The following is a 24,088-nucleotide window of genomic DNA, read 5'->3' on the forward strand; positions in this document are numbered from 1 at the left end:
ATGTATATGTAAAACAGAAACAGGTTCACAGACATAGAAAACACACAGTTACCAAAGAGATGAAGCAGGAGGGACAAATTAGGGGTATGGGATTAACAGATACAAACCAGTATGTATAAAATAGATAAGCAACAAGGATGTACTATATAGCACAGGAAATTATGGCCATTATCTCATAATAACTGAAAGTGGAATATAGTCTGCAGAAATACTGAATCACTATGCTGTACACCTAAAAATAATATAAGGTAAATCAATTCCAGTTTTTAAAATGACATAGAACTAAACACACAGACAAATAAGTGCAATAGAAATTGGAGACATCTGAATCAGATCAGTGGATTCTATCGATATCAATATTCTGGTTGAGATACCGCAGTATAGTTTTATAAGATGCTACTATTGGGGGAAATTGGGTAAATGACACATAGGATCTCTCCGTATTATATCTTACAACAGAGAATCCACAATTATCTTACAATTAAAAGTTCATTTTAAAAATAAAATACAGATACCTGCAAAAAATAAAATGTTATTGTATGGATTTATTATTTAGAGCCAAACTTGGGATGCCACAGTTTTTGAGCCCAGAAGCCCAGAGTCTTTTACGAATGCTTTTCAAACGAAATCCTGCAAACAGATTAGGTAAAGTTCTTAATTTGTTTCTTTTTTGTGTTTGGTGATATTTGTTTTCTGGGGGGTGGATGGATATTTGTGTTGTGGAATTATGAAGTACTAGGGCAGGTGTTAAAAGTGAAGACTAAATAAGCATTGTATATCTATCCTTGAAATAAAATTGCCATTAATCAAAGCTAATTAATTTTTGATAGGTGCAGGACCAGATGGAGTTGAAGAAATTAAAAGACATTCATTTTTCTCAACTATAGACTGGAATGTAAGTATCCAATGAAAACTTGCTTGAAATATTTTTTTTAATAATTAACACATGACTAAGGCTCTCTTTTTCCCTACCAGAAACTGTATAGAAGAGAAATTCATCCACCTTTTAAACCTGCAACTGGCAGGCCTGAAGATACTTTCTATTTTGATCCTGAGTTTACTGCAAAAACTCCCAAAGGTAAGGAGAAAATGTGAAAACCCAAATATAAGACAGTCTATATATTTTTTCTTGTTCAATCAGAAAAGCTTATCTAATATAAATCTTTATGCTGTCCTCATTTCTCCGCTTCATACAATATCCCTGCTGCAATAAGTAGATCATTAGTAAATCCTTTATAGCATGTTATAGAAATTAAGGTCCTTGTTAAATCTTTTAGCAAATTATGTTGTGCCTTAAACTGATTTGAAAACATTATTTGGTTGTGCATTTATTTACTTGTGGCTATGTTCACATGAAGTACTCCAGCATAAATAGTGTTTGTGGAAATACTTCTAAAGTTCAAATCCCAAACATAGCTTAAACTTTATGTGAGATGTGATAACTTCAAAATGATTCATATCCTGTATTAGGATATCCTAAAATTACTGTTGTAACTGTTACAGAGAAGTGATCTTTTAAATGGTAAGCTATATTTCATTAATTTATATGTGCATTATACATAATGGTGTATTTTGCACTTTAATATTCTCTTATTTAGGTGTATCAAATCCCAGGTTTATCACTGACAAGTAAATAAATAGAAAATGTACTTGTGTGTACCATTTAAATCTGGATATAAAGCTTTACAGCCAAAAAGCCTGACAGCCTATAATATTAGCATTGAAGGGTGTTTATTTTTATAAGGCAGTCTTAGAAATTTGGATTAATACACAAATAGAATTTTATCAAATGCATAGGCAATGATATGCATAGAATTGATGATACATGGAAGTATTTTACTTTGCTTTCTTAATACAAGTTATTTTGATAGGGGGAAAATCTTAGAATAGAGCAGTTCTATCTTATGTTCTGCCCAGATAGGTTTTCTTAGCAGATGTCTTCGGTATAATGGAGCTTCCCTGGTAGCTCAGTTGGTAAAGAATCTGCCTACAATGCAGGAGACCCCAGTTCGATTCCTCGGTTGGGAAGATCCCCTGGAGAAGGGATAGGCTACCCACTCCAGTATTCTTGGGCTTCCCTGGTGGTTTAGCTGGTAAAGAATCCTCCTACAATGCAGGAGACCTGGGTTTGATGCCTGGGTTGGGAAAATCCCCTGGAGAAGGGAAAGGCTATCCACTCCAGTATTCTGGCCTGGAGAATTCCATGGACTGTATAGTCCATGGCGTCACAAAGAGTTGGACACAACTGAGCGACTTTCACTTTCAGTATAATACTGCCACGTTAATGTAAAATTCACTAAATATATAGTGCTGAGGATATCAAGCTAATATTAAAAAGAATTATATGTGGAGTTGATGTTTAAGTAGATTTATTTGTTTTTTGCTTGCCTATAGCCTTTAGAGTATGTTTATAAATATTAGTATGCCTAGTTGGGTTTTTATATTTATGAATAACACATTTATTATGCTTTTATTATTTCTTTTTATAGTGAACATTAGCTGTATTGTGAAAGTATTTTTCTGTTTTGTTAATGCCAATAGATTCCACAGAGACAGTTTGAATAAGTATACATGTAAATGTTGTAAAATATATTTTAAGGACTGCATACCATGATTGTCCTAGGAGATATATATATATAATTTATATATATACATTTGATATTTTATATATTTAGTAACTTTAACTGGAGTTTAGATTTCTAGATTCTGCCTTTATGTCTTGAGACTACTGAACTAAATTTGTTTCTCCTAAATTATCTGTAGATGAACCTTGTATCTCCCTCTAACCAGTAGCCATAGCATTGTTAGGTTATTATTTAGAGTTGGACTGTCCAATATGGGCTTCCCTGATGGCTCAGAGTGTAAAGCATCTGCCTGCAATGCAGGAGACCTGGGTTCGATCCCTGGATGGGGAAGATCCCCTGGAGAAGGAAATGGCAATCCACTCCAGTTTTCTTGCCTGGACAATCCCACTGACAGAGGAGCCTGGTAGGCTACAGTCCACGGGGTTGCAAAGAGTTGGACATGACTGAGCGAGTGACTTGACTTCACTCACTGTCACTCACTCATCTAATATGGTAGCCAGTAGCAATATGTGGCTATTTAAATTGATTAAAATTAAAAACTTTGCTTCTTAGTCACACTAACCACATCTCGAATTCTCAGTAGCTCCATGTGGCTAGAGGCTACCATATTGGGCAGCACAGATAAAGAAAATTTTCATCACTGCAGGAAATTCTTTGGGACAGTGCTAATATAGAATAACCGTAACCCAGTAATTCATTCATTTAGTATATTCTTCAAATGAATTAGCTATTTTCTGGGCTCTAAGGGACTAGGATATCCGAGTTGTGATGGCAGTAAGCCATCAGGACAGTTCTGATACAGTGCCTCACTGAGTTATCCTGAAAGCACTGAATACCTGAGAAGTAGAATTCCAGAATAAGTGAGAAAGGTCATAATGTGGACAGTTCTTCCCTTAATTACCTTTCAAAGCAGTTGCCTTCATAGTAATTTATTATTATTTTCAGATTCACCTGGCATTCCACCTAGTGCTAATGCACATCAGCTTTTTCGAGGGTTTAGTTTTGTTGCTATTACCTCAGATGATGAAAGCCAAGCTATGCAGACAGTTGGTGTGCATTCAATTGTTCAGGTGAGTGAATGTCTAAGTAATTTTAAATTTGAAATGTTGTAAGATATAGTTCATTGTGTGAATAATTATGTTAGATTTGATCTGCTGACTTTAAGTGAGCAGCTTAAAATGCATTATATATCATTGACCTTAGAAATTTCTTTCTTATGCCTTTGAAAAGGTTGCATGTGCCAAAATCCTGGATACCTATATGACTTGAAAGTGGAATTCTAAGAGAGTTTAGATCAATATTACCCTCTTGTCTCTCTTGTCTCCTGTGCCTCAGAATGTTTATCAGGCCTAGTTTGTTTCATCTTCTGTCTCTATTAGATCAGATATGATGAGCTGAGGTCTCCTGTTTCACTGATGTTTTATAACAGGGGTCAGCAGACTTTTTCTATAAGGAATAGATGATAAATATTTGCGGATTTGTAGGCTATATGGATCTCTATTGCAACTACTTAACTCTGCCATTGTAGCACAAAAGCAGCCATAGGCATAAATGAATCAACATGGCTGTGTGCCAATAAAACTATATTTAGAAAAACTGGCATTAAACCAGATTTAGGCCAGAGGCCATAGTTTGCCAGCCTCTGGCATAGAAATAGATAAGAAATAAAAATGAACTTAAATTTTAAGTTTTCCAGGTTTATGTCTTTATGCTTTTGGAGCCTGCATTGTCATTAGGAAAAAATGCCTGTGGATACTGCCTTAGGGTGCCCCCTACTTCCCTTTTCCCCTCTGTTGATCAGTGCAGGAGAAAAAGAAGTTACAGAAGCAGGTTTCTGAGTGACTCTGTGTGTGTGTGTGTGTGTGTGTGTGTGTGTGTGTGTGTGTGTGTGTGTGTGTAACAGGAAACTGCACTACTAAATTAAATATTATTAGAGGAACACAAGTAGTACAAACCATTAGATTTTATTTCTTCCCATCCTAGTATCATTGAGAGATAAATTTAATTCATCTTCCTAATCATAGAGGGAACTAGATACATCTTTTGAAACATTGAGCTGTTTTTAGGGTATAAATAGTGCTTCAATTTGCCTGATGATTAAATTGCTTTTGCACTTAAGTTTTTTTTTTACAAGTCAGTCCTCTTGCTTTCCACTTTCTAGAAAATCAATTTAAACACTGGGTGTTTTTTTTTTTTTTTTTTTTTAATAAAGTTCATGTTTAAATAGTCTGTCCCTTTTACTATGACAGGCATGTGATGTATGGCAAGTTTCTAAGTCAAAACTTCTGTACCTAACAGAAATCATAAACATTTTTTCTGTAGAATTCAAGTTTTAACCTATAGGCATGCTGAGGGGTGTCTTCAATACTATAGGCAAGAGCAGAACAACTCCCCTCAGTCTGTTTGTAGAACTAGTAATTTGCCGTTCATCATCCTACACCTTGTTACTAGTCCTCAAGCCATTAGCAGCTTCTCTAAACAGAGTTGTAATGAAGCTATGACTTGAGGGTAGAGAAAGGAGGGCATGGCTAGTGATAGTCCAAAGTGACAATAAAATAGGTATCACCTTCAGATACATTATTTTTTATAATCCTTACCTTCTGAGAATACACAAGTTCAAGGGTACATGGCCTACAAGTGGTGCATCTAAGACAAGAATCCAGATGTTCTAATTCTGAATCTTTCTAATCTTTTCTTCTATACCAGAGGTTTCAAACATCTCCCCATTTGCTTCAAAGACTTGTAGCCGTTTGGATAGTAGAATGGGGAATGATCACAGGCAAGGCTGTCAAAAACCACGTAGCTCCATGTTTTTTGTTCTGCATATTCAGTTTTCTCTTTTTAACATAAGCTTTTTAAAAAGGAGTATTTCTTGCTGTACATTTTATCATAGACACTTCTGAAATACAAAGTTGTAGAAGAATGAGTGCAGTTAAGATTCACTCTTAATTTTACTAAATTGATTTACAGTACATGCTGATGTTTCCGTATTACATAATGTACCAAAGTCATTACAGAGCTCTTTATCAACTTATAATTGTGTTTGTAGCAGTTGCACAGGAACAGTATCCAGTTTACTGATGGGTATGAAGTAAAAGAAGATATTGGAGTTGGCTCCTACTCTGTTTGCAAGAGATGTATACATAAAGCCACAAACATGGAGTTTGCAGTGAAGGTAAGTGTTTTTAGATTTAAAATGCAATTCTAATACTTAAAAGTAAGAAAAAGATCTGAAGGGATGTACATTAAGGTATGAATAGTGGTAGAAATGTGATGTTTTTATTTTATTTTGCTTTCTGTGCTTTTAAATTTTCCACAATGCACATGTATTGCTTCTGTAATAATAGTGTTATTTAAGAAATAAAAAATAAATAAAATGCAACTCTAACAGTTCTTATTCATACATGCTAGTACCAGTTAAAAATTACACTCTCCTTTGCTAAGTGTGTCCTCTTGTTATAAAAAAGTAAGGTAATTTAAATGTCTAACTAATGATCTTCAGGACCTTAATCTGGAACCATAAGATTCCCCTGTAAGCTCGAAAGATAAGGCAGCATACATACAGTTTGAGGAAGGCGGTACCAGTTTTCACCTGACCTGGTTTTTAGTATCATGCCTTTTATTCTCAGAAGTCCCCATTTATAGTCAAGCCTTCAGGGAGTTCCTCGAAATTTTATGCTGGATTTTGTATGTGTACATTTTTATGGCAAAAATATTAATACATCCTTCACATTTAAAAGGATCTGTGAACCAATAAAAGAATAAGAACAAGTGTCATAAAATATATCATCATTAGCTGTTTTAATTTAGTTAAGTGTCCTAAGACAATAAGGAATTTCTTAGCCAAAAAATAAGACACATGCCTCTATGAGAAAGTTTGAATCCAAACCGGACTTCCCCAGTGGTCCAGTGGTTAAGATTCTGCCCTTCCACTACCAAGGGCACAGGTTCAATCCCTGGTCAGGGAACTAAGATCCTGCAAGCTGCATGGTGTGATCAAATGAATAAATAAAGTAAATTTTAAAAATTAAAAAATAAAGCCTCCCAATGTGTTCTGGTTTTCACAAGACTAGTGCAAAATCATTTCCTTTGAGTTGGCATGTCTTTTCCCTGTATCTTTCCTCTTTATCATCCATTTGCCTGATTTCAGACTATCATTTGCAGTTGCTCACAGTGGACACTTGTATGTTTGTCTTCCCCATTCTCCAAATAAAGAACTGTTTTCACAACTGAGTCCATTTCAGATAGCGGGTTTAGCTATATTGAGAGTTACAAGCTCTTTCCTAGGATGATGGAGCATTTGGGTATTTATTACATATATTAATTACTAAGCTATTTTAAAACAAAAAGTATGAAGATCACAAAATTTGTTTTAGACTACCTTTTGGATGAAATAAAAGCAAAACTTGTTGCCTTTTAAAAAATAGAATATTCCTTTAACAGATTAAAACATTTAGAGGAATATTCTTAAGAAGCAGCTGACATAAAAGGGTTGGAAAGCTAAATTAGTATTTTAAAGGGCTTTATTATAATAATTAAAGTTAATTCTAGCCAAGTAGAATTTCTAGGTATGGTATTCTGCTTAGCTCTCTGCCTAGCTTCAAAAATAAGCTTGTTCTACTTAACTGTTAATTAATTTTTTATAAGTAGCTTACAGCTAATGGGATATTCCATTGAATCATTTTATATAAAAAAGTAAAGGTAATCCATTAACTGTATTGAATTACAATAAACAAACTCTGGTGGTGGTTTTAAAGATAACGTCTTGCTCTTCTTAATTATCTATATTGATAGAGGTTAGAAGTTAACTCAGTTTCCAAAGGTCTTAAGACATTTAAAAACGGAAGAAAGTTATGTTAACTGTGTTCTTGGTACCTTTTCTTGAGGCTTTTGAGCTTTTGTTAAATCCTAAACTTGTTACAAACTTAAACTAGACAGACGTGATGTGAATGTGACTCAGGGCATAGAGTTTATGGCCTTACCATCTATATCAAGACTGGCATTCAAATTTTGACTAGACAATCTGGCCAGGTACTTGAGTAAAAATCGTTGGTAAGTGGCTTATAAATACAATGTTTACACAAAATAACACCTAAGTCTGTAGCTGTAAATACTTAAAGTTTATACTGTATAGTTCATGAAATTTTATGATAAATATTTGCCTTTTAGATTATTGATAAAAGCAAGAGAGACCCTACAGAAGAAATTGAAATTCTTCTTCGTTATGGACAGCATCCAAACATTATTACTCTAAAGGATGTAAGTAGATTGTTTAACATAGATCATTTGAATCAGTTGTCTGACTCACATTTGGAATCATGTGTTAGACAAAGGACTCAATATAGTGAGCAAAAAAAATAGAGGACAACATACATAATTCAAGTTACAGAAAAAAATCATGTATATAGTTAATTTTTCTGCCTTTAAGAAGAAAAGTACTAATGATATTATTGCTCTTAATATCAGTATTTATTGGAACACTTAGGTATTAATTATATTCAGGTTGAACTAGGTCAGGTTCCGGTTGTGTGTGTGTGTGTGTGTGTGTGTGTGTGTGTGTGTGTTAGTCACTTGGTCTTGTCTGACTCTTTGCGACCCCATGGACTACAGCTTGCCGGGCTCCCCTGTCCATGGAATTCTCCAGGCAAGATTACTGGAGTGAGTTGCCATTTCCTTCTCCAGAAGATCTTCCCAACCCAGAGATCAAACCCAGGTCTTCCTCATTGTGGGCAGATTTTTTACCATCTGAGCCATAGGGGAGGCTCCATAGGCTCCCCAAACTGTCTTCCATAGTAGTGCCAGAGGGAGCTACCACTTCTATGAAAGTAACCACGTTACTTTCCTGCCTGTAGTTCAGGCTGCCCATCACCTCTGGTCCCTGCCTTCCTCCGTCTGTAGTTTTCACACTTCCTCACATACCCTGTGCTCCAGCCATGCTCAAGTATGTACATTTTTGTGTGTGTGTTTTCTTCTACTGCTCTTTCTTTTATGTGATTCCCTCTGTTGGGAATACCGTTTCCCTTCTTTGCCTGGCTAATTACCACAATCTAAGACTTAGCTAAGGCATTACGTCCTTCAGGCTTCATATTCTGCCCACCACCACCCCCAAAACAAGTGAAGTTTCCCTTCCTGCTACCATTGGCTTTTGTGATAACAGAGATGTTGACAAAGGGTGCAAACTCCCCAGGCAGCATTAAGTCCTGTCTTGTTGATCGTGCTCATATGGGCTTAGAGGCCATGTCTGGGTGTTAGAGACCAGAAATGTCATGTAGCCAACTCAGCCAGAGGACTCCTAAGGTACCTTTCACCTCTGAGGTTTTGTGAATTCCAGCGTTTATCCTTCCTAACTGAAACTCCAGTTTCCTCAGAATAATGTATCACTGTTCCTTGTTAGAGGAGGTTAATATAATCCATTAAAATGTGAAGCTGTTTCACTTAAGTGACTCTTTAATTAATATAACCTCCAAGAATCCAACCAATACATTAAAAAGGAAATGTAGAAAATATTGAATAGTTAATCTCAGTCTTGCCTGGGGAATTCCCTAAGCTATTGCTATTTTTTATATCTTTGCTCCTTCATGTCAAATTCCAAAGTCTCTAAAATGATCCCCACTTTTGTTACAGCATCGCCAACATTTTTTAAAACTCATTTCTATGTCTGTTTCTCCTTACTAGAATAAAAACTTTGAGGGCAGGTACCTTGTTTTCTCCATATTCGGGGCCCCAGTACATGGTATCTTTTAGGGAGCTAAACAGAGCTGTGCAGTAACTCTATGAGAAGAGGGGAATAAAAAGGCCTGAAGTTTAAGGAGAGGGTTATTTCAGTTTGGGCTTGCCTAGAGTATAAATCCAAAATTACATTGAGCTTGCTTTTTCTACATTAGAAGTGAATTGGTATGCTTCTGTATGGTTGAATGGAATTTCTCTTTGCTACTTAATCTTCCTACTTAATTCTTGCCACAGCTTGTCCTTCAATTTAATCAAAATCAGAATAATTCACTATACTGTGCAAATAAATATAGAAGTTCTGCAGTTGTAGAAGTTCCAGGAAAGTCTCAATCACATGTTTTTGTAGCAGTCCCTCTCATCATTAGTAGGTAGAAAGATCAAGAGGAACACACCCTAAGAGCAGAAGTTCAGTGCCCCTTCACATTCCACACCCATAGCTATTTTGATAGCCTTGAGTTAAGTTTTACGGAAGGAAATCAGAGGGTTTTATTTCTGACATTGTCTCATCAATTCCTATTTTAAAGTTTTTATGTGTATAAAATTGTTTACAAATTTTATATCCTTCATTGGTTATGATAAGTAAAATTTTCCTTGAATATAAATTGAGTTTTAATTTCTCTTTACTATGTTAAACTTCATGCTGGGCACATTTAAAGCTTCACATAACTTTTTGCATTTTTGGTGTTGAATTTTACAGGTATATGATGATGGAAAATATGTGTATGTAGTGACAGAACTTATGAAAGGGGGTGAATTGCTGGATAAAATTCTTAGGCAGAAATTTTTCTCTGAGCGAGAGGCCAGTGCTGTCCTGTTTACTATTACCAAAACTGTTGAATATCTTCATGCACAAGGGGTAAGTATTTTTAACATTTTATTAACTTAATGTATATAAAACACCTTATGAAATTTGGTATAAAATACAAATTCCTTTTTTCTTTTTCACTCTTAGTATTTAAGCTGAAATTACAAAGGTAGAAGTTAGTTTATGCATGTAAAGAAAAATAACTATATTACGTTAATTATGCTGCTGTTTTTCCACTATGCAGATTTCTCCCATTGAGCCTGAAGTTCTTCTTTGAAATTTTAGCTTGTTTATAAACATTAAATTCTTACACTTCCCAAGAAGTACGTGAGATTTTGTGACCTAGAAAACAGCACCACTTTTGCTAGGCCACTGCATACTCTTGAGAATTGGGCCCATTTAGAGTTTAGACAAGAACCAGAGTTGTATTCACTTATAAAAGGAAATCCTTCAAACAGACTAGGCCAAAGAGCCACCTGCATTCTGACTGGTGGGTGCTTTCCTCCTTTATTCCTGCCTACAGATTTTTAGTAAATGGACCAAAAAAGAAAACCATTTTTTTTTAAGAAGTGAGTCTGGGAGGGAAGAGGAACAAGAGAGAGGTGGGGAGCGGGGAGAGGAAGGAAAGAAGAATAGCAGAGGAGCAAAGAGGAATGGGAGGCAAGAAAAGAATAACAGACCTCTTCCTAAGGAGTTTATTTTCAGTACATTATTCTTGTTTTCTTTGTCTTTGCCCCTAGAAGCTAACAAGTGAAAAGTGTTCATTTAATTCTAGAGCTTCTTCACTTGTAGCTGCTCAAGATTTGCCTATTACTGTGACTGGAAACTAATAGAACTCAGTTTTCACTGAAGAATTTGTGACTTTGCAGTCATCTAACTTTTCTATGTTCTTTTCTTAGTGCCTCAGCAGTAATTAGTTATTAAAATAATAACTGGTCTGGAGAAGTAAAGTTCTGGATGTTAGGATGTGAAACTGAGGTTACTGATTAGAACATAAACTAAGAATTGAGTGATGGAAGAAACACATAGGTCTAATAAGTAATAAGGGGCATCAGAGAGACTTAAGATAAAAGAAGTATCCCAGTAGGTGATTAAAGGGAGAAAGTAATTCAGAACTCTAAAGGAATGGTATCTTTCTGTGTGTGTGCCATTGTTGCTTGGATATCACATAGGCAGGACTTAGGTAAATCTGGGTTTTTGTTTCCTTTTTACACTTAAACCCCATGCCTGTTCCGTTGAGCCTGTCCACACATTTATTATATTTATCCACTGTACACACCATTCCCTCTACTTAGAATGACTACCCCCACTTCTCTGGCTTCTACATTCAGTTCTTCAGATCTTAAGTCAGTTGTTACCTCCTCTAGAGACCCTTCCTGACCCTCCCGAGTTGTGCCCCATCACTCACCTATTTATTCTCTGCCTCCCTTATTACTGGGTAAGCTCCTGGCATGTAAAGGCAAGGATCTTACAGGTCTTGTTCATCAGAGTTATCTGCAACTCCTTGTATAATACCCTGGTACATGATAGATATTCAGTTAATATTTGTTGAACAGTGAATAACTTGGAGACAGATATTACTGCTATTTGCATTTTTCATTAATCCACTTAATTGGACAAAGTGAGGGGGGAGATAAATACTGTTCTTACCTCCTCCTTTCCTTGCCACAGTTCTGTGTGAGAGAGTTATACTTACACTACCAGTATTTTATACTGTTGGAATAATGTGAAGGTCACTACCAATCATCTTGTTAAGTTTGTGATAAATAATTTTCCATAATGGAGACATATTGTTAATGCAGCTCTTTAATTTGTATTTCAATTAGGTGGTTCACAGAGACTTGAAACCTAGCAACATTCTTTATGTGGATGAATCTGGCAATCCAGAATCTATTCGCATTTGTGATTTTGGCTTTGCTAAACAACTAAGAGCAGAAAATGGTCTTCTCATGACTCCTTGTTATACGGCAAATTTTGTTGCACCAGAGGTAATTGTGAAAGAGTTTGCTTGCAATATTTCAGTATATTTAAAGACTCATTTGCTTTGTTTTGCCCATCTTCCCTGGTAGCTCAGATGATAAAGAGTCTGCCTGCAATACAGGAGACCTGAGTTTGATCCCTGAGTCGGGAAGATCCCCTGGAGAAGGAGATGGCATCCCACTCCAGTATTCTTGCCTGGAAAATTGTTTCCTGATACTCTTCGAATTTCCTGATTTTTGTCACCATCTTCCTATATTTCTAAAGCTAAAACATCATGGTCTTTTCTTGTCTTTAGCTTTGTAGCCAGTTAGCATCTCTGTTATCCCCTACAACCAGTTTGGGCTTCTTCTGTTCACAGACCTGCCTTCCTAGCCCCTGCTTCCTTCACTAGCCCCAGGTGACTGCCACAGCCTAGGTGCATGGTGTTCCCTTTTGTCATTGTCTGATCAGTCCACAAAGATGTTGCAAAGCTGCTGAAGTCTTCCTCAAGCGCTGCTTTGATCAGGTTTCTTCTTTTCCTAAGAAATTGCAGTTCCCCATTATAGCATCTCTAAAATCCAATGCTTTGTCCTCAAAATTTCTTGCCTTTGGATTATCACTATGTAAAAAAATTATAACTAGAAGCAAGATAATAAAAAACAATAGTTAATCCTAATATAAGGCTTGCATGTCAGGCACGTATGTTAACAGATTTCATCCTCTCAGCTTTAATTTGGGTATAATAATTTGTTCTCATTATAAATATGTGAGGTGAGTATTTTTATTTGCATTTTACAGGAAACAAGGTGCACAGTGAGGGGTGATGCCATTTGCCTGAGGTCAGATCTAGATTTGAGCCCAAGCAACCCAGCTACAAAGTTTGTGCTTTACCATGTGCTAGATTTTTCACAAAAATGATAATAGTTGATAACGTTAGACTAGTTGTATTATAGATTTGGATTCCCCTCTCTGTTTTCCAAACTTTACTTTTTAGATAGAAAAAAAAATTTTTTAAGATTATTTGATTCAGTTCTCCCAGTGATACTAGAACTGATGAGGGACAGGTTTTTTCCTTTTTTGTTGACATTTCCACAGCCTCTGACTACACACTGGTGTCCAAGCATGTCCCCCTAATCCAGCCATCTCATTTTTCCTCATGATTATTTCCTACTTCATATAAGCAGTCTGCTTCTTGGAATCACCATGTAGCTTTTATGTCTTGGCACATTGGAATGTTGTTTTTTTTTTGCTTCAGATCCTGCCTCTAAATTCACCTTCAGGAAATCTTCTATGATCAAACTGTCCTTAGACTGACCTCTTAACTCTTCGCAAAATCCTCCTCCTGTATTATTTCTCCACATTCAGTGGATCACCAGATCCTTTCCTTTCTGATTCCTAAATATTTTAGACCTTTTTTCCCTTACCCTACCCTGTACATCCAATCTTTACTGTGTCGTTCCCATTTTATCTTTATGTCTTTTCCTCTTTATGTCCTATTTTAGTACAGATCCTCACAGCCTTTCACTTAGTTTGCTACAAATTGCCTCCAATGAGTGGCCTTGTGTCCATTCTCTCTTCTTGCCAGCATTTTCTCTATACCTTGAGTTATCTTTCTGGTGTACACATCCACTCATTTTATTTTCCTCTTTAATGCTTCAATGACATCTGATTGCCTGCATGGGAAAAAAAAAACACCTAGATTCCTTAACATGATATTTATAAAAAGCTCTTCAGGGAATTTCCTGGTAGTCCAGTAGTTAGGACTTGGTGTTCTCACTGTTGGGGCCCAGGTTCGATCCCTGGTTGGGGCACTAAGATCCCAGAAGCCACATGGTGTGGCCAAATAAATAATTTAAAAACCTTTAAAAGAAGTCTTCAGTCTCTCTATAGAATCCCCTGTATGGAAATCTGGCCACACTGAACTTACATGTCGCTAAGCAGGCTCAGCTCTCTTGCCCTGCTCTCTCCCACCTCTTGATTTTGCCTCCTGAATTCTTCCTTATCGGCCCAATACAACAGGCTGCCTCCGAGCCTTCCCTCCCTCCCCTGTCAAGAGTGAATTGCTTCTTCATCTTTATACCCATATCCTTGAAACATAGTTTTGTTAGAAAACTTATCATGTTGAATTAACTACATATATGTTTATTTCCTTTGCAAGATTCTGATTTTCTTACAGAAAACAGTTTGTTTTGTATTTGTCACAGTTTATGCCTGATAATAGTGATGATTAAATCTTGAGTATATATATAAAAGTACAATTTTGCCCTATACCATTTATACTGTTATATTTTCTGTTTTGTTAATTATTTCTGCATCCCCTTACAAAATATAAATACATTTAAATAAGAAATTTACCTTCAGTTTATTTTTATAGTCCTCTGTGTGCCACAGCAGCATTTGATAAATTAATCTGAATATAAAATTTTAAATTTATATATATTAAGTATTAGTAGAAGTTTCTAGAAATAGTATTACTATATTGCCTTGTTTGTTAATCATGCTCTGTTTTTCTTGTATGCATTGATTTAGGAGACATAATTTAGTTCACAGCCTATCCAAATCTGTATAATAAACAATAGTGTGTTTATACTAATTTTTACTTTTTCTAGGTTTTAAAACGACAAGGCTATGATGCTGCTTGTGACATATGGAGTCTTGGTGTCCTCCTCTACACAATGCTTACTGGGTGAGTGTGTACCGTATGTTGTAAGCATTTATTCATCAATATTTTGGTTACATTATCTAGATTTATCTTTTAATCTCTTATAATACTTTCTTTCCATAGTTTCTCTTGTTGTTTAATAATACAATTCTATGTGTATGTGTGTGTATCACTATTATACCTGTATTATTGTTTTCTGTAATGTACTATTATTAAGTTCTTCAGGTTATGAGTTGATTTTTTTTCATATCTTTTTTGTACTCTGTGTCATAAACATATACTGTTTTAAATATTTTATTCTATAGTATGTCATGTCTTAATTATATTATTGTATATTAAATATAAATTAATATTTCATAACCTATACCTTGACCTGGTACTTTATGAAGCTTCATATTGTTGTTAATTTTTACTTAAGTAGATTTTAATGAGGTGTAACATTAAATGAACTACTTAGAGTACTTTTGGATATTGCAAATAAATATGAAAATTGCCAATGAAAAAAGAAACTTTATTCATTAGCATTTTATTCTGTTATAAATTAGTTACACTCCATTTGCAAATGGCCCTGATGATACACCAGAGGAAATACTGGCTCGAATAGGCAGTGGAAAATTCTCACTCAGTGGTGGCTACTGGAATTCTGTTTCAGACACAGCAAAGGTAAGTATGGCTTCCTATTAAAGCTTTTGAGAAAATAATTTTTCATAATCTCTAGTGAGAAAAAATATCAGTTAGAAACTTGATAAAGCAGTATTGAAATGATGTCACCAGATACCTCAGACTCAAAAATTGACCACTTATGTTGTTTCTTTCCCAGAATAGATTGGTTTGGCCTTACTATCTGTATATTTCATACTACTGCTCAGTAATGAACATGATGAATAATACTTGTGGTCCTCATGATTTGTGTGTTTCCTCTGTGCCTCACACTGCACTTTACCTAAATTATCCCCTTTAATCCTCTTAACAACTCTGTAGAATAGCTAGTAGTGTCACCATTTCACAGTAGGAAACCAAAGCCCAGAATTTTAGTGTGAACTTCTCCACAGTTACACACCAGGCATGAGTAGGTGCTTCAAAAGAAACAGCCAATTCCAAAGTCCTTGTTCCCTAGAGTAACTGTACCATGTTCTATTTTTGGTCCATATTATGAAGAAAGGGGTCTATCTTTTTCACAATAAATAGTAGTTTAGCTTTATAGTGTCTAATTGAAATCCATTTGAAAAGCCTTTCTTGCTAGCAGACCTGCCATCCCCTGAATAGCATTGATTTGCCTTCTAACTCTGCTCTAGTTTCACTTTCAGTTCATTTGAAGAAAATTCTGTTTGAAAGGAAGAGCAAAGTTTTCCATTTCAAAATAAGAAAAACATAGAGGAGATGAGGAAGATACATATTGGTAAAAAGTGCTCACTCCTTTTTCTTAGAGGTGGATGCTTGACTTGAAATAATTGCATTAGTAAATAGGATATGTCAGAAATTTCTATAGATAATTTTGGCATCGATATGAAGCCTCAGTTGACTAGTTTAATATCTGTGTTGATAATATTTAGCATTGTAACTGTATTTTAAATGATATGTTAGCTTTTCCCTTTGTTTAACAATAAAATTTCTTAAACCAGGTAATTCATTTTTCTTGGTACTTTTTACTTTTTTAAAATTCATGTATTGAGCACCTGCAATGTGCTTAATAAGTGAAGGTGGCAGGGATAAAAGATGGGACTCAGATGGAATTCCTGATCTCAGAGAGCTCTCAGTCTAGTTGTAAGATGGCCAGAAATATACAGTTCAGTGTCACATGTGCTTTTACAATGCTCTGCTTACTGTGCTAAAGAAGTTCACAGATGATGTTTGATCAGAAAGATTTCATGGAAGGCTTTCCAGAAGCATTGAAGGGATTTGCCAGGCAGCTTTGGGAAGCAGAAGGATGTAGTCCATCCCAGGCTGAGGGAGCAGCCCACGCATGGTCATGATGGCATGGGAATGGCACAGTACCTCCAGGGTGGTGCACGGAGTTTGATGTGACTAGTACAAGGTACATGTAAGAGGGTCACTGATGAACCGCAATTATGAAAGGTTTTGTCAGTCATGCTCAGGATTTGGGATTTTCTCTAATTGCTGGGGAGCTGCTGAAAAATACTAAGCATTGTACTGATCAGATTTTCCTTTTTCAAGGTCACTGTGGAGTAGTAATTTTTAACCATTGGGATCCACTGCAAACTTTGTCACAATTGGTTGTCAGGCATATCAAGTAATGTTACCATAGAAAGTACCATAGTTTATACATTGCCTGGTTTTTTAATAAGTTAAAGCAAGTCTAGCTTATCTCTATGATTTTTATAATTTGGTTCTCATTCACTTGCATTTTATGATTTTTTTTGAGTGAAAGGCAGGTGAGGATGAGATACAAATAATGCAAAAAAATTGCATCCAATGCACAGCCTATTTTATGAATGCCACATGATTACTAATAAGTTTTGCTAATTTGTCCAGTTAATACTTGTGATTATAATGTAATATGCTGAATACCCACAAAATTGAGAAGTAGAAAAAAATAAAAATAACTCTGTAATCTTTGGAGGGAGCATTTAGAACACTCCAATTAATTCCTGTTATTAGACAGTTATATCCTACTTTTCAGTTTTACCAGTAGTACAAAAAAAATCTTCAGTAGCTGAAAGTTACTTAGAAATAAACCAACGAAAATGTAGAGAAAATCAGAATATCTGAGGGAAAAAAGAGCCAAAATCTTTAAAGATACATAAAATGTGGTAAATTCACCCTTTGCAATGCACCAGAATTATTGTTAACTCAGGAGAAAACAAAGACTTAAGTTTTTACTTTTTTTTTTAAACATTGTCATATTGACCAAATTGCTTTGTACCCAAAGGTCTGCTCCTCAGAAAGAATAGTGTCATGGAAGCCAAGGAAGAATACTACACAGTATCAGGTGCTATAGGAAAACAAATAACAGGTTTAAGCTTTCTTTATTCTTTTTCCCACTACAGGACCTGGTGTCAAAGATGCTTCATGTGGACCCTCACCAGAGACTGACCGCTGCCCTTGTGCTCAGACATCCTTGGATTGTCCACTGGGACCAACTGCCGCAATACCAACTCAACAGACAGGATGCACCACATCTGGTCAAGGTGAGCAGCCCACTGGGGCATGCATGCCACATGCCCTCCAGGGGAGACTGTGAGATGCCGTCTCTCTGCCACAGCACCTTGCCCTTTCACTGCCTCTCAACACGCATCCACTTCTCAGGTGAGATTCTCATACAGTGGGTGATTTAGAAAAGAAAAAGCCAAGGCATGCCAAAATACCATCCTGAAGCTAGTTTAGGAATGATTTCTGAGTTTATTAATCAGATAAGCTTTGTGGACTTCCTGACTTTTCTTTGTACTTTTCTTTCTTACACACAACCCAAAGCAGACTCTTTGAGGTTGTCATTCTGTGTATAAATGACTACCCACTGTCATTATTTGTGACCTTTCTTTCCTGTTTTCAGGGTGCCATGGCAGCTACATACTCTGCTTTAAACCGTAATCAGTCACCAGTTTTGGAACCAGTAGGCCGCTCTACTCTTGCTCAGCGGAGAGGTATTAAAAAAATCACCTCTACAGCCCTGTGAAGTGACCTCAGTGAGATATTTGGTACCATGGTGTAAGTTGATAGCACAAGTTCTGGTGACAGGTAGCACATATCTGAGAGGCACCTGCAAGCACACACTGTCCCAGCTGGTACCCATAATGCTGCTGCTCCTGCTGCTGCTCCCGCTTTTGTCTCTTCTCGCTTTAAATGATTGTTAGCAAGTTAGATTTTCCTGGAGCTTCGGATGAAATGAAAATGGAAACATGATGAAGATATATTCACTGAATCAACAAGAATAATAATGAACACATGAATACCACCTAAAAATACACTGAATAAAGTACTCTACACCACATAGCATTATTTTTATAGGAAATATTTCATGTCCCTTAAATATTCTTCGTTAGTTATAGGGATGGACAGTTTATGTTAAGCACTTAGCTTAAACAATCCGTTTCTATTAGCACTGTATCCCTTGTGCCATCCAACATTTTGTATGTTTTTGTAAACAGTTCATATACAGTACATTTCTGTACTGCTTTCTTTAACGTATACATGCCTTGTTTAACTTGGAATCTATTATTAATCAATTGACTATTAAATCTGGTTAAATAGTTCACCTGGATTAACAGTATTGTTGGACAGCCCTCAAAATGGCCAGATTGTAGAACAGCCTTTGAATGTAATACTTCCAAAATGTACATATCTTTCCCCATGTCTGTTTCACTGGTTCATTTGTTTGTTTGTTTGTTTCTTAAAGTCAGGTGCTCTGTCAGGCTAACCTAGAGAGCTTTTGTGATAGAGAAAGTTACTGTGTGTGTGTGTGTGTGTGTGTGTGTGTGTGGTATGACAGACATCAAGAGTACACCTATGAAGTTAGTCCATATACTTTGCAAATCCTTAGGGTCTTTTTTCCTTAATTAAGGAAGTAGTTCTTACATTTTTTATCTTAAATCGTCTCCATACTTAGAATTTGGCATACATTTGGGATTTTTCCCAATATACATCAAAGACCTTTAAAAGGCATGGTGAAGAGATGGCAAAGGAACATTTAGCAACAGGTCATTGAAATCCTATTGGATCTTTTGTGTCTAAATAGATCAAATTGCAGAATTTAGCATATGAATAACAGGATACTGTTCTTATATACCTGCAGGAAAAGTATGCTTTTTTGGGGGGGAAGAAAAAGATAAATCATAATGAATTATATCCCATTAAGATGCTCTACAGTAAACACTAATTTGAATGTAATAAAGGCCATGGGCCTCTCTATGAAATTTGGACTTAAACTTTCTTATTCTAGGGAATAAAACATTCTGGATCAAATATTATCTGTTCTAACCTTAAATCATAGCTGAAGTAGACTAAGTGAATGTTTAGCATTGAGTGTTTTCTGAATTCCTCCTAATGATTTATAGCCATATAATGCTTTCTTTTCTTTTTTAAAAAATTTTTATTGGAGTATAGTTGATTTACAATATTGTGTTAGTTTCACATAATGCTGTCTTTAATTTCAGAAATGATCAGTTTTCATAATGGGCACTGTATCTGCTTATTCATTATCTACATCAAATTTGGTAGTTTCCACAATTTCATTAAAGAAATGTCTGCATCCATTATTACCTGTATCTTTGCCAAGCTACCTAGCATACATCAGTATGTAATACAAAAAACATACGAGCAAGGAAAAGGTGTTTTAACTTATCTCGTCGAGAATGTGCCCGAACAGATCTTTCCTAGTCATGTACTAAGCCATTTACATCAGAAATCTCTTTTCCTGCCAGAAGCTTTAAATCTTCCCCCTGAGAGTACAAAGCCAAGAAAGTATGGTTTATCTAAATGTCTTGGAAGCCACTTGTTATTCCTTAACTTCTCCTCTGTGTAATTCAAGAGAAAGAGAAAAGTGATCATGCCATTTGCCCAGATGACACAAAATGATTATTGCCTAGAAATCAAATATAAATTTATCTTCTAAATAAAAAAATACATAAGAGGAAGGATTTCAGAAAATCTAGATGGACAAAGTTTTAAAATATTCTTGAGTATATGGATGCTAACAATTAACACCTGCTTTCCATTGCCTGGAAATAAAGGTTTTTTTTTTTTTTTTTTTTTTTTTCCTCCTCTATTAAGTGTTTCAAACCAGAAAAGTGAAGTTGCTCAGTCATGTCCGACTCTTTGTGACCCCATGGACTGTAGCCCACCAGGCTCCTCAGTCCATGGAATTTTCCAGGCAAGAGTACTGGAGTGGGTTGCCATTTCCAGTCATCCCAAATTCTTGTCACTTATGTAATTCTAGGCAGAAAATGGATCTTTTCAGATTTTTGACACTGATGCTATTTCATAAGTGCTTAGGTGTATTGTTAATCATAGTCTTTTAAAACCAGAAGTAAATGTGTAAATCCTTATAAATTGTCTAGTCCAACTTTCTCATATTGCATGTAAAGAACCTGAGACCCAGAGCAAAGACTAGAATCCTTAACTTCCCATTCAGTTTCTTTCCCTCATAACACCGTGCTGCCTTCCCCTCATATTATCACATGACCATGTGCTGAGTTGTTCAAAAACTATAGTTCTTGGAGCAGTCCTCTGCTGGTACATGAATGCCTTCTTTGCCTTCTCTGCCTAGAAGAGCTGCCAGTTTTATTGGAGATAACTGGTTATATGTTCACAAAACTGAAGGCCTTCTGCCTAAAAAGCAGTTCATACTTTATTTCATCTGTGATTCTGGTGTTCCTATTGCCTTTGACTTAGAGCAGACAAACTTGGCCAACAATGTGCTCTAAATGTAGTGCCTCTGCTGGGATAACCTTTCCATTAATTTCTTCAAGTCCAGTTTCTCTTGGGCCCTACAATTGGAGTGAGGCCCTTTCCCATTAGTGCTGCTGGTTACTTCCCAGGAGGTTTTAGTTCAGTCTGAAGGATATTTCAGTATGAAAGAAGGAACTAAACTAACAGGCCACTTTCACAAACCTCCTCTTAGCTTATAATCCAAAATAATCCAGAATGGTAGGTTGAATTTAACATTACCAAGCACATACTGGAAAATCTGGATTACATTGTACCATGTGTTTTCTATCTTCCCTTTCAAGCGATGATGCTAAATTAAGGTAAGTTTTTTGTCCTCTGAACTTTTTGTATAAGTAATTTCAGTTCCTAATTCATAGACATGTCTTCTAAGTACAATAGACTCTTCACTTTAGCAGATTTGATATAGATTCATTTATTTGCAAGCAACCCCAAAAGTCCAAAAATATAATAATTTTGACAAGGCACAAAGTTGGGATGCTGTGAGGCTGGAGACTGACATGTGGGAAAAGTCACTTGGTGAGTGTCTGGAGAGGGTGTGGTGTGTATGCAGTAGAGATTCCGCATTTCACACACAGTGGGCTACAAGGAGCTGGTTTGGGTCAACCTTTTCCCAACTATTTTTAAGAAATGGTTACTGTTGGGACAAGAGAACATCATGGGAAGTGGGGCTAGTCTGTTAGCTGTACCTTGTACCCTCAGCTCAGGAAAGGCTTCATGATTGGGCACAATGGGTTGGGTAGGAAAAGCACTAGGGTACATCCAGCCTCAGGTGACAGCAGAAAAGCATTCACGATTTGGGGGCTTAGTACAAATGTGCATCACCACAAAAGCCAGCAGTACACACTTCAACATGGCTGTAATTTTTCTCAACTTCCTGGCCTTTATACATGAGCTGAAAATTTTCAGGTTGCTTGACTATATTTTATAGAGAAAATTCTCTCTTATGGTGGTATCGAGCATTTGAAATTTACAAAGGCATTAGGACAGATATCTCAGGAATGTAAATGGTCAGAAAAGGTCTGCTTTCTGTGATTAACAAATACGATGAGTTCCATAGCTGACCTTGGTGCTTAAACCAGGGGGTTCCAACTAGTGCTAGAGCTCTGTCTTCTGAAAGGTCCACTTCCATGTGACTAACAAACTGGATGTATACTTTGAGCCTTATTTAATTCACAGATAAGTTGACTTAACTCAGCATTTTTATTTCACTTAATGAAAACAGCCCTCTCTTCACCTCCAGATTGCTTACATTTTGCTGGTCTCCCCAAGTGACCATTAGTGGAGACCAATTAATGAAGGAATGAAATTTGCTGTTTTTTTTTTTTTAATTTGTTTTCTTGGGACTGTGGTGTTCTGCAGAGCCATGCTTAACCACTTTTTCTAGTGAAGAGTCTACAGAATGATAATAACTAAATATGGATGGCCAAGAAGATTTTGTATCTACAGTGCGCTTTATATATTTTTGACACTGCTGTATTCTGTGTGATCGAATGACCTGTAACTGGTTCCAATGTGACTGAGTGTTCTCAATGAATTCTAGTAGCAAAGTCAACTTAATTTTCTTAAGCCTTGTATTACTATCTGTCTCACATTTACCACTTTGATTCCAGTCTTTTAACTGTTCATAACAGGGCATACCAAGGGTTGGGATGAGAGCCTACTTCCTACCTCTAAAGGCACTTTGCTCATTATTTTGCCATATAACCTTGAAGTGCATGATAAGCTGTTTAAATGTCCATGACTTCTCCCAGAGCAACTAGCAAAGTATATGACATTGAATAGAGATTAGTGGAAAGGAAAATTTTTAGAGACTAAACAGAGGTGTAAACCTCAAGAAAACCTCTTTAGAGCACATACCATTGGAGTACAATGTATGTAAATGTATGTGAGAAGAGAGTTGCTGTAATAGTCCTCTCTAAGTAGATTAGTTTAATATCTAATGGAAGTGAAAATCTTTACTCCTATTATCACTATAGTACTGAGTGAACTGTATACTGAGTTTTTCAAACAAGTACTTAAAGTAGAACTTTAAAATATAAAGCAAGGGCATAAGGACAAAGGTTTTGGTTTGCGTTTCTCTAAGTGTAGTTTACCATCTAAGGCTTTCTTTTTTAATTAAAAAAAAAAAGCTTCAAGGTATTGCCATTCCTTAGCATCCTTAATAATTATGGGTGATGAGTTTTTAACTCTTAAGATTATGTACCTGTATTACGTTTATCTTAACTCTTACCCTAAGCAAAAGGGAAGGTATACACCTAAGGGATGTAATTATTTTGCATTTTTGGCCATGGGTGGGAAAGGGGTGGGTATCTACTTAAACAGTTTTTAAAAAAGAAAAAAGTCACAAATATTTTTATACTCTTATATATGATTTTACTTTATACTAGTTTCTCTCTAGTAAGGCATGCCAGAAGCCCATGACACCATATCATGAGTTTATATGTATTGTACCTTTTATTGGTGGTTAAATCTCATCAGATGCTTGGCACTGCTGCCATGATTATGAAATGCTTGTAAAGGATTAAATATCACTGAGTATTTTAAATTGTTTTACTTAAGAGTCTAATCTGGGAAGTTTTCAAATCATACTATTAATGTATAATCTAAGCTCTTTCAGATGTATCCACGAATAATCCTGGAACAATATTGCTTGTATTCCTGTCACAGAACAGGTTTTGTAATCTTTAAAAGAAATGAAAATTTATATAATAAAGTTTCAAATAAATGCATGTATGTCCTTTTATGAGATTATTTTGCTTAGATTTGTCTGTTAGATGCCAGCAGCACGGCCCTCCTTCCCCAGTTGTGACAACCAAAAGTATCTCCAGACACTGTCAACCATTCCTGGTAGAGAACCACTGTTTGACAATTGTACTTTATTTCTCTGTCACTTAGGAATGTCCACTTCCTTAGAAAATGTTGAAATGCTAACATTTTCAGAAA

At 36.0% G+C, this 24,088-nt stretch overlaps 1 protein-coding gene across 7 annotated transcripts in view; it reads left to right on the forward strand.

The window, feature by feature from the left end:
• RPS6KA3 (ribosomal protein S6 kinase A3) overlaps positions 1-23,874 on the forward strand; it is a 159,357-nt gene extending 135,483 nt beyond the window's left edge. For all 7 annotated transcript variants that reach the window (XM_070784985.1, XM_070784982.1, XM_070784987.1 and 4 more), the window contains 12 exons: positions 557-645; positions 831-895; positions 976-1,078; positions 3,531-3,655; positions 5,635-5,760; positions 7,755-7,844; positions 10,012-10,170; positions 11,946-12,107; positions 14,688-14,764; positions 15,286-15,403; positions 17,749-17,889; positions 18,252-23,874. In XM_070784985.1, coding sequence (XP_070641086.1) covers positions 557-645; positions 831-895; positions 976-1,078; positions 3,531-3,655; positions 5,635-5,760; positions 7,755-7,844; positions 10,012-10,170; positions 11,946-12,107; positions 14,688-14,764; positions 15,286-15,403; positions 17,749-17,889; positions 18,252-18,374 — 1,378 coding nt within the window. In that variant the 3' untranslated portion in view covers positions 18,375-23,874. The remainder of the gene's footprint in view (positions 1-556; positions 646-830; positions 896-975; positions 1,079-3,530; positions 3,656-5,634; positions 5,761-7,754; positions 7,845-10,011; positions 10,171-11,945; positions 12,108-14,687; positions 14,765-15,285; positions 15,404-17,748; positions 17,890-18,251) is intronic.
• Positions 23,875-24,088: the final 214 nt, after the last annotated feature.

Source organism: Bos indicus, chromosome X, assembly GCF_029378745.1.
Source record: "Bos indicus isolate NIAB-ARS_2022 breed Sahiwal x Tharparkar chromosome X, NIAB-ARS_B.indTharparkar_mat_pri_1.0, whole genome shotgun sequence".
NCBI lineage: Eukaryota > Metazoa > Chordata > Mammalia > Artiodactyla > Bovidae > Bos > Bos indicus.